Source organism: Juglans microcarpa x Juglans regia, chromosome 4D, assembly GCF_004785595.1.
Source record: "Juglans microcarpa x Juglans regia isolate MS1-56 chromosome 4D, Jm3101_v1.0, whole genome shotgun sequence".
NCBI lineage: Eukaryota > Viridiplantae > Streptophyta > Magnoliopsida > Fagales > Juglandaceae > Juglans > Juglans microcarpa x Juglans regia.
The window spans coordinates 4,894,451-4,905,733 of NC_054600.1; the positions used below are offsets into that span (position 1 = coordinate 4,894,451).

General features: G+C 34.0%; 1 protein-coding gene across 3 annotated transcripts; it reads right to left on the bottom strand.

Annotated features, from left to right (window-relative positions):
• Positions 1-246: 246 nt before the first annotated feature.
• Positions 247-6,869, bottom strand: LOC121259813 (auxin-responsive protein IAA9-like). 3 transcript variants are annotated; one of them, XM_041161578.1, is made up of 6 exons: positions 6,687-6,869; positions 4,536-5,213; positions 4,191-4,417; positions 3,886-4,027; positions 1,498-1,559; positions 247-663 (listed from the first exon to the last, which is right to left on the bottom strand). In XM_041161578.1, the coding sequence occupies exons 2-6, from the start codon at positions 5,192-5,194 to the stop codon at positions 626-628; spliced, it is 1,128 nt and encodes a 375-aa protein (XP_041017512.1). In that variant the 5' UTR covers positions 5,195-5,213; positions 6,687-6,869; the 3' UTR covers positions 247-625. The 3 variants fall into 3 exon arrangements, with proteins under 3 accessions (XP_041017512.1, XP_041017513.1, XP_041017514.1); XM_041161579.1 differs by lacking the exon at positions 6,687-6,869 and adding an exon at positions 6,181-6,267; XM_041161580.1 differs by lacking the exons at positions 247-663; positions 1,498-1,559 and having other exon boundaries at positions 3,882-4,027; positions 6,687-6,859.
• Between the last annotated feature and the right edge of the window lie 4,414 nt (positions 6,870-11,283).

Below are 11,283 nucleotides of genomic sequence, written 5' to 3' on the forward strand. Positions count from 1 at the left end.
GTAGAAGAATTTTGAACCGATTAAGAATGAAAGAGCCGGAACAATCAAATTTTACAAATATTTGGGTAGTCTCCGATTCGTCTCGACTCGACTCTCAACGACTCGTTAGAGGCATGTGAATTGTGGATTTGTTTGGGTACATAGAAGGGATGAAACATTTTTAATAAAGGGAGAGGGAGGCTGTAAAATAGTAACTAGTAGTAACATCTGATCAAAATAGAGGTTAATATCAAACCATCACAGCACTTTGGCAGCCAATAAGAAACAGCAGCTGCATACCATCCAAGTGGTCTTTGATCCAACACATCCATCTCATACAGAACACATAAAATAAATAGGTTTTATAAGGATTATGAACTCCAATATCAATTTTTTTTTTTTCCCAACAGCTTTACCAGCATTTAAACGATCCGACTTTGACAGACAAGCAAACTTTTTTGAAGATATCAAAACATAGATACTCCAGAGACAAGATGAAGATTTGAACATGACCTCCCATCCGGCGCAGCCATCCTGTCCTCTCCTGTTCCTTCATATTCAATGGCTTCCTCCACCTTCCTCACCCGCTTCAAATTCAAGCCTTTAATTTGGTGACCACATCACAGTCGAGAGTCTCAGAGATTAGCTAGATCCTATTAGTGGATTTCTCCACGGCCCTGGGAGCTACAAAACAAACAAACATACAAACTTCAGAGCACTATGACAGGCATCTATTGCAATTTAAAATCTGTAATCTCATTGGTGTAAACTTATGGGGCATATCAAGTCAAATACATAACTGGGAACTACATACCACTCACATAAAATAAGACTACCAATTTGAAGCAGTCCTATATTTTGTATGTAAAAATGCAAGAGTTACCTGAACCAAACCATTGAAAGCCCAGGCCATATCTCACTATTAAACAATGACTATTTTGCAAGTATGCCTACAAACACCAGGATTCAATTCTCACTAATTTTACCTATGTTCATTGCCACACCGTTCATGGTGCAGATTCCTCAAATTGATGAGCTGATCAAAGAAGAGTATTGATGTAGAAGCCATGAAGTCATATTTTGGACCATCTGACTAAAAACGGTTCTTAGTTTTATATTCAGAACCATTTTCATTGCAGATAATGACACCAATCCCAAGGTAGTCACTCCGGTTTTCAGCTTTCAATCCCCAGGCAGTATTATCAGACGCAAATCCTCCATTAGCGTGCCATTGTCACCTCAACTGTAATTGGAATTTACAAATCATCCAATCACCAAATTTGGAGGATTTTTATCAAAATCCCCATCTCTTTTCCAACTCTTTCTCTGATGTTGACCTTTCTTCTTATTGCTAACCCCCCCCCCCCCCCCCTTTCTCAATCCCACAAAAAAAAAAGTACAACGGAATACAGGTTTCAGTTGACTGGTCTTCATCCAAGCCAACAGCTACACGTGATAACATTGGGCAATGAGAACCAATATCATCCATACAAGTGTGGATTCATAAAATATACATACCTAAGCCAATGGCATCAGAGCCCTTCATGATTTTCAGCCTCTTGCACGAGTCAATAAACATCCTGTAAGATAACAAGTTGCAGCCACTAAGAATATGGTGACACAAAAAATCAGCTCATCCATATTAAATGTGCGGTCGGTCCATACAATGATTAATATCTATTTGTTTTCATGTAACAGAAATCTAATTTAGGACAAGTCATCCCATGCAATAGTTCGAACGTGTGGAGTGGAAACAGCTCAATGAAAAAGTTACAGAGCAAACTGAGCAAGATATGAGTAGAACAAGAAGCTTAGATTAAGATTGTAATGATCAAACTACATACAAACAATGTATTTGAAATGAAATAATTATCAACCTCAAAGGTTTGTGCATTCTAATTCATCCAAGAAACACCACTTGTTGGTCTTGGACTTTCACGTTATTTCACAATAAACATTCACAGGCAATAAGATTTTCCGTTCACCAGTTTGTTTAAATAAAGTAAGAAAAAACAAGTAATTGAACTACAAGTACATTCTGGTATGCATGACAACGCAGACAGTTACTACATAATTCACTGGTCTATACTAAGTTCTTCAAATCTGATCACCGCTTATGGAAACTGCATAATTGAATAACAGTATTCACATAAAGCAGGGGGTTGAAGTTGATATCATGACTGAAATATAATACTATTTTGTAACTTTTCTTTGTTTCTAGCAAAAATAATCCAAGAAGTATATTAATTTATATTATTTCTATTCTTTTTGGAAGGATCGTGCGTGGTCTTAAGTTTCATGTCAAGAAAATCCTCAGAAACTATATATGGCCACCATCATGAATGAGACTTAGGCACCAAATGGTGAATTAGTAACTTCCAGAACGTTGAATCTAAGCTAAACCAAATATTAGCTCAGAAGTTCACAGCAAAGCGATGATTTAATTTTTGGAAGGGCCAAGATTTTATTTCTTCATCTGCATACCAAGTATTTTAGCTACATATAATAGTACCAAAAAAATGTAAACATAGTTTAAGATGCAAGTCTTTTAAACCAATAGATGTCTAATAAAAGTACATATATCAAACCTGCCAAATATGTGCAGATATTGACAAAAATAAGATATCTCCACCAATCTTTTGTCCATCATCATGTAGGTACAAAAAGAAACAAAATTATAAAAGCCAGTATATTTCCCGAGAATTGCAACATAACTTTTCTGCTAAACTACAATCATCAGGAATAGAATTCGAAATGAATTTCTTGGCAATTTCCCTTTAATCATGACCAACAAAATTATCTATAAGAAACCCAGCCACCAATCGCCATATTGTTGCAGAGCCTTGCTTTAAATTTTCACAGTTTAATTGCTCATTGTCACTAGTTGAATAGAGTCTCACAAGACAAACCAACCAAATATATTAATAGATGGAAAGCCCCTTTGGCTTTTCTTTCTCTACTAATCCTTGACACGATTCATCCATTGAACAAAAATTTCATAATTCTCCATGATTGATATATCAATTTCAAAATGCTTTAACTGAAATCTCAATTAAATTCTCTCCACTTGGGATTTAGGAAGCCATAAGCTCAGCCTCTTGGAAACCACCCCCACCCCCAAAACACACACACACGGTAAAGGACTAATCAACCTTTGGGTGGGATGGCATGGCCCCATTGTTCTCCATGTGTGTAACGCCCCAATGGAAGGCCCAAACCACATGGCCTATATTCCAAAAAGACTAGTCAATGATACAATTAGAGCTCTATTGGAACCTTATAAAAAACAAGAACTTCTCCTTCCCCAGTAATGTGGGATCTCATACACTACCTACTTTTATCCATATCATATGGGGTATCACAATCTACCCCCCTTAAATTCCCGACATCCCCGTCGGGCCTGTCCATTATAGGTGGCATGGCTCAAGTCCCACATTACTGGTTGAGATAGACTTTGATACCATTTGTAACGCCTCAATGGAAGGCCCAAACCACATGACCTATACTCCAAAAGAACTAGTCAATTATACAATTGGAGCCCCATTAGAACCATATAAAGAGCAATAACTTCTCATTTCCAAGCAATGTGGGATCTCATACACCACCTACCCTTATCCATATCATATGGGATATCACAATGTGGTTCCACCACTGGCTATAGTACCCTCATAGAAAAACTTGCAAATATTTAATGTTGAAGTCATTCAAATTTACCTGTATTGCATGGAAAAGGCAAAGGAATATCATACAACACATTTCAGTTTGAGCATAGATCTTTAGTTCTACAGAAAAATCGCAATGAGCATGCAGATCATTTATGATTAACTACTATTCACTAAGAAACAAGTGTAAGTAACGAAAGAAGCATAAGACAAATGAAAAGAGAATATAGGGATCAATACTTACTCCCACGGTACATCCCCTACAAGCATCCAGTCACCATCTTTATCCTCATATGTAAGCACATATTCTGATCCATGTAGCAGATCCCTTAATTTACTCTCGCTCATCATTTCCTTTCCTGGTGCTCCTCGGGATCCACACTGACCTGATGTCACAATAAATACTAATAACCGAACCCAAGGGAAAAAATTAACGTACTCCACATCTGAACAATATTAAGAATCACAATCCACCAATCTTAAGTTTTTTTGCTATTTTTCTTTTCTGTTGTACATTGCCATTGCAACAAAGCTAAAAAAATATCTCACCTATAGTGAAACAACTGAACATCTTCTCAAGAGCAGTTGACAGTTCTTGATATGCAGCATATAATCTCAGATCTACCTTCCTCTGATAGGGAGCCCCATCCATGCTGACCTTCACAAAAAGAACACCGGGGCCTGGTTTTCCATCAACTTCATCATTGTTCTTTGAAGTGGTGGCCAATGAATTCTTCCTAAATGATCTTATTGGAGGCCAACCAACAACCTGAGCCCTGTAATGGGTAGAAATTTGAGATCAACTATGAAAAGAAACCAAAACATCCTCAATTATAATACCATTCTCTGATACAACAAGAAATTAAGGACCTTATTCATAGATCCTTCACTTACTTAGGAGCGGGAGCACTGCTGTTGTTGTTTGAAACAGTCTTATGGTCGTGGCTAGTTCCAATTGTAGCACGATGATGTTCCTGCAAAAGATTTCCGGGAAACTCCTTCATTATGGAGGACTGAGCCCCAGAAGGCCTGGATGATAGTACTACATTCATCCCAGAATTACCAGGAAACTTCCCTTGCTCCACAGATTGTGGAGATTCCGACTCAGAAGCCGCATTAAACATCCAATTTCCAGCAGTATACACAGAATTTTTCACCTCTGAGAACCCATCCATGGTGTCAGAGAAGCCTCGCTTGTTGCCCGAAACAACATTCTTCTGAATTGATGAGCAGATTCCTTCCTTTGAAGGAAGTAAAGGAAACAGTGACTTCTCATCAAGCTTCCCTGTGTTCAGCAAGCTTCGTTCGGGTGATTGGGATCCAGGAAGACCAAGCCTCAATTCCGTTGCCTTCAAGTTCAGATTGTTGTTTTTCTCTTCTGACAAGCTTGAGACTGCAGAGCTATCAACTGAAGAACAGTCTGACAAACCCATGTAATTGCGTTCTTTTAAACCTGAACCATTTTGGGAGATAGAGTCCACAGTAGGTGAAGAAGCCACTAGAGAGACATCGCTCTGCTCTCCTTCCACAGCTCTCAGCAGGGGAGGCGACATGAAACACCAATATTTTTTACTGTTTAGAAAGAAAATTTTCCTTATTAAATGAACATATATACTCCCCAAAATAATACGTTTTAAACCAAAAATTGAAAATCTGATAATATTATAAAAGAAGAAAATAATTAAAGAACTGAAACTTGAATCTTCTGCATAACGATTGAGAATTTGAACGAGGACATCCCTAAAGTTCTTCCCAAAAGTTTGTGATACATTAAAATACAAATAAGATCGAACAGTGGGCCATAGCAATCAAATTACTTCTTTGCAACTTTCACTCTTGTGAATAGTAAAGGGTTACATACACATCACTCATAAACTAAGAAGGTTTTATACTTTATGCCCCAATATACAAAAATTGACATATTACACGTTCAAGACCAGGAATTGCCAAATAGTAACCCCCGTCCAAATTTGACTTAAGATAGCAAAAAATAAGTGAGGCAATGCACGTTGACTATCAGATCTTAATATAGAATATTTTACAGTCGGTAGTTGGCGGTTGTATTGTGTCGGTTTGGATGGTTTGAGGTGAATAGTGTAAAATCACCGGTAACTTAGATGTGAAAGTTGTATTTAACATAGTAATCACTAATCAACATAACATACAAAAGAAATGATATAGTGTGAAATCGCTGGTTGTCCCGAAAGAGCTTTCGGCCATGGAATGAGGTAAATTTAATTTTTTAATTACATCTTTAACATAAAGTACCAGAACATGAACCATCAATAAGAAACAAACTTGAAATAGCTAATAAGAAAATTTTACAAAAAGAAAAGGAAATAAAGGAACAGAATGACCTTAGTCCAAAAACCCATTTCCGGCCTGACTACAACCAGCAAGTAAAAAATTGTAATAAAACAAAAATGCGCCAATCGAAATAATTTAATTCTCCGCCAACATGAAGGTTGAGAAGCAGGACAACAAATAGGCTCCAACAAATAAACATCACAGAAAAATTATGAGATCAGAAGATAATCACCGAAAAATCAAAATAATATCAAATGAAACTGCGCACTCATCTGAATGAGCTGAGCTTTATGTTTCAAAGTAATTTAGGAAGTCAGACAGTATGCAGTTTGATTTTTTCTTTGCCCTTTTAATGTGTTAAGTTTTCACAGCAACCAACCAGACTCCAGAAAAAAGTGAATACAGTTGAGACACCCAAAAAGAATTGAATGTTACTCAGGAGATCTACAAAGAGGGAAGGAAAAGTGGGGGCCGACGACAGATGACTACTCCGAAGGCTAGCCTAAAATAGAGACATAAATAAAATTAAAACGAACAAAAAAAATATTTTCAAAAAAGAGGGTTCCAACCTCAGTATATTTCTTGAAAAAAAGGACAGAGACGTCTGAAATTTACAGAAGGGAATCAACCAAGAGAACAGACCCTGGTTTCAAGCTAAACGAAGCTCAGCATCGAGCATATCATCGACTAAAACAAATTAGGAATAAAAAACGGAAAATGAAGACTCAAATAACGTACCTGAGCTTCTCTTTCGTGGATCGGACAAAGAAGAGGAGGAAGATGAACACCTCAGGAATGGGCAAGAAAATGCACGAAACGCAGAGAAATCAGAGAGAGAGAGAGAGAGAGATCAAGGACCTTCCATAATGCAGAAAGCAACAGAAACTTTAGGCCGTGTTAACGAGAAACCCGAAGCTTGGGAAATTAAAAATTGAGCCAGGGGCACAACAGTAAATATAACAAGAAGTTGGCGCTATTATTTCCTGTTTTTATTATTATTTTGCATGAGGAAAGGGTTTTTGCTTCGTGCTGCGGCGATACAGGAGAGGAATCTTATCCAACGGTCCCGATTACTTGAAGGGGACAATCGAAGCCGTATAGTGTATTGTTTTTTTTTTTTTTTTCTAAATCATAAAAACCTAAATCCCAAACATACGGTACATAGAATACATGGTCCTTAATTATTTTAGGATAATGATACCTCTTATCATTTATTTATTATTTTATTATTTTATTATTATTTTTTTATATAATAATTAAGGAAGTGATTATTAATAAAATTATATTTTTTTAATTTTTTTTAATGATTAAGTATGTTAAAAAAAATATTTAAAAGAAAATAATAAAAAAAATAAAAGTTTTAAATACACTATAAAGTAATAAATGAGTAATAGAAAGTATTAAATCTATCATTATCTATTATTTTATCATTGAATAATTTACATTTTATATGTATAAGGTAAAATAATAGTTTTTTTTTCTTCTTTTTATTGTTCTTCAAATTTGGGGCTGTCCCAATTCATTTGTTTAAATGAATGGTAGGTTTTAAAGACAATTAATTTTCTCAACACATCCATTTTGATTTTTCAAATTGGAAGACAAAAATATACACTAAAAATGCTCACGATATATTTTAGTAAAAAAAAAAAAAGCAAATTAGAAAATCTATTTTAGTTATAAAAAAAATTAATATTTTTTTAATATAAATCTACTTTAAATACTCTAACCACAAATGAATTATACAAAAATAATTTTATAAATTGATGTGGCTTGATATGGCTCATCAGATTATAAAGTTATTTTTATTATAAAATAGATCTAACCGATCAAATAAAATCATAACAATTTATAAGATTATTTTTATATAATTTACAAATATAATAGTACTCATAATACATTATGCATACAAAAAATACACTCAATTTTTTTCTCGTAGACTCAAAATTAAAACCAAATAAACACTTAAATTAGGCAATCCAAACAAGGGACGCAATTTAATCAGCAACCAAATTTAAAAACAAAAAATATATATATATATATATACATATTTACGTAATTATGCAGCTTTTCTTTTTCTTCAGCAGGCGGTGACTGAGATTGTCCAGAATATAATGCTGTCGCCCTGATATTTTTGGGATCATGTCAAAGTGGGCGTACTGTAAATATAACAAAAAGGAAAGGTACAATAATCAAATATTCAAATTTAATATAACTTTCTTTAAAAGTCAGTTTCATTAACATCAAACCATTCAAAGACATAAAACCGGCAGCAGCAGAAATAATAATTTCAAATTCTGCCATTTTGATTTTGTTCTTGTCTCAAAGATCTGCCAGTCCCAATAATATCATTCCCAATGTGTTACTTATTTCTTTTATCTCATTAAATAAAATTAAAAAATTAAATAAAATTTACACAAATTAACAATAAATTTATTTTACCTTCTTTTCTACATATTTTGTGCCTATATTCCTATTGAGCTATTACTTTGAATGCTTTTTGAAATTTCAATTTTTTTAAGTGAATAAATATAATATTCACATAAAAAAGTTAATTTTTTAATAATAAATTCTATTTTTTTTTTAAAAAAAGAGTGTGTGATACTCATATAATACATGATTGTGTCTTATATTATTATAATTATTATTCACAAATCAAGCAATTCAAATTTTGTTTTAAAAAGAAAAAAGAAATTGGTGGGATCAGAGTAAAAAGGAAAGAAGAAGTGGGATGGAGAGTGGGTATGATGAAATGAAGGTCAGGTAAGTAAAGAGCAATTTAAGGAGTTTGGGAAGAGGAGAGGGGACAGAGAAAAACAGAGTGGGAAGAAGTGGAAAGGGTGGGTGGGGGACAAGAAAGCGGCATTTCAAGGTAGTTTGCCGGCTGGTGACTTGGACATCTAACCGACTTTTCCTGTCCCTCATTATTCTCTCTCTCTCTCTCTAAAAGTCTAATATTAATATTAAAATTAATAGAATAGATGGGGAGGGAGGGGGCATCATACGGCTGGCTCGGTCTCCCTCGCATCATTAAACTGCCACTGTTTTTGCACGCTTGGTTCCAACGTTTTCATGCCCTTCCTTCCTTTGTTATATGCATGCATCCTTACCCTACATCGTCACCCTCACCTCACCCTCACCTCACTCCTTCTCTTCTACCATTAATCACACAGTCCCCTCCTCGTTTTTATATGAAAAAACAAAATGGAAAGTCTTGGATCCAGTTCCATTGTAATCCGATGGTTGCACCAAAATTACTGGTTTGCGAGAGGTTAGTTATATCAAGAGGGATTTGAATTAGAGAAAGAACTCCCACATCCACCAAAATTTTGTACGGAATTACTTTTTTCTTGTTAAGAAAATACTTTTTAATGAGTTAATGATTTTTTAAAAAAAATTATTTCAGGAATTGTAAAAAGAGTGTGGTTAGGGTGCTGCAGCAATGACCGTTGAGCATGTTTTAGGCAAAAATTTTTTTTTTAATTTTTTTAATTTTTTTTATTTATATATTTTTTAGTATTTTTAATTATTTATAAAAAATATTAATACACCAATAGTCACTTTCTTAATCAGTAAGTAAAAAAATGTAAAAAAAAAATTAAATGCATTAACGGTCAAAATGAAAGAGCAAAATAGGCAGCATAGTAATATTACTCTTTTAAAAAATATTTGAAAAAAAAGATCACAGAGTCAGTAGAAATCATCGTTAGCTCTAGCAGCTCCCTTAGAGAATGATAAGTGTATAGTTTTTTATATTGTTTTTATATAATTATGTGTTAAAATGAAGATATTTATATAAAGTAATGTTATTTTTATAAATTATTTTATTTAATATCTTTGATTTAAAACATAATTATGTAAAAATTATAAAAAAAAAAATTGTAAGTGCATCATTTTCTTTTAAATTATTTTTACAAATATTCTCTTTTACTTGCAAATGAGTGGGAAGAACATATTACTCCCATTTTTAATTTGAAAAGATTTAAAGTTTTTTAAATTATATAGACAAATTGTGAAATGCGTGTCCTGATTCACATCCACTTGTAAAAAAAATCATATTTATTATACCTAGAAAGTCCCTTTTCGAATATATTTTTAAAGTAATTTATGCTTAAAACATACGGGATATGTTAATTAGGTCAATGGAGTGCTTTTGCCTACTCAAAGCATTTTAAATAAATTGGAGTGTGTAGTTGAATCTGTTGTCTTTAAATCAAGTCAATTTGATTTATCTTTTGAATAGATTATGGAGAATGCATGTGTTAATTATTATTTTTATTTTTGTTTGAAGGAGTTATATTAAGGTTCATATCTCCAACTTTAGATTGTGTTGGATAAGTTGATGAAACAAACTCCAAAGTCCTAAAATAAGAACGGAAATCGGAAAAGAAAAATTCTACTCATAATTCATATGATATATATTTGCTTTTATTTTTTATTTGTGTATAGTGTAGGATGATAAATAGAATAACTCATAAAAAAACTCTCTCTTAAAGATAGAAATAGATAGGATTAGGCCTGTGCAAAAAACTTAATGGACCTATTAGCCCGTCTGACCCAATCAGATTCGTCCGATAAAAGACGATTTTGCTTCAATGTCAGGTTGAACTCGATAAATAATGGCCAGACCAACTCTTAACATTCTTAAAACGCTTCAAGCGTTCAAACTAATCAAACCCTAGCAGCCAACTTCTCTTTCTTGCTCTAAAGACGATTGTGCAAAAAGGAAACCTACCTTTCCTTCGTTTGTTTACGTAGATTTTCATATTTGTTTACCTACCTTCCCCAACTCAGGCGAATGTTGCATCTTCTTCAAAAGGCTTCAAAATAAAAACACCATTGTCTGGCTCTCACTTTGTCTCATATGCTATGATCATCGCAAGTGTAGCCACGACCCACACTAGGAATCTCGTGAAGCTCAACCTCTATCTCTTTCGCAAGGAATTCAACAACCTGTTAATTGTTTGCTCTATGACACCGAATTTTTCTAAGGGTTATTTTATTTTATTTTCTGTTATTTTGGACATAAATGGACGCTTGCCTGTCGTCTCGCGATTCTTTGGAATTCGGCCGGTAGTTGACTCCGTTTAAACTTCATTACAATGAGGTTTTTTTCCTATCGACCTTGATTCTGATGAGTTTAAAAAACTCCTAGTCGTATTTCGCGGGTTTTTTTGTTTTTGTTTTTGTTTTTTTTTAAAAAAAATTGGGTTTGGAAGTTCCATGGTATTTAGAGGCAATTTGAGCTCAATAGGTCTTGACACGGTGTTTTTAAAGGATTAAGAAATAAAGGGCGGTTTTCTTGGGGTTTTGTTTTCTGGATTTCATAGTTATTGGA

What these genes read in the sequence shown, in the direction of transcription:
- LOC121259813 (XM_041161578.1), bottom strand. Translation starts at nt 5,194, where the DNA reads ATGTCGCCTCCCCTGCTGAGAGCTGTGGAAGGAGAGCAGAGCGATGTC. An exon ending in GTTCAGTTGTTTCACTATAG is followed by an intron (nt 4,028 to 4,190) that starts GTGAGATATTTT and finishes TTGTGACATCAG; the next exon opens with GTCAGTGTGGATCCCGAGGA. An exon ending in GTAGGGGATGTACCGTGGGA is followed by an intron (nt 1,560 to 3,885) that starts GTAAGTATTGAT and finishes GTTATCTTACAG; the next exon opens with GATGTTTATTGACTCGTGCA.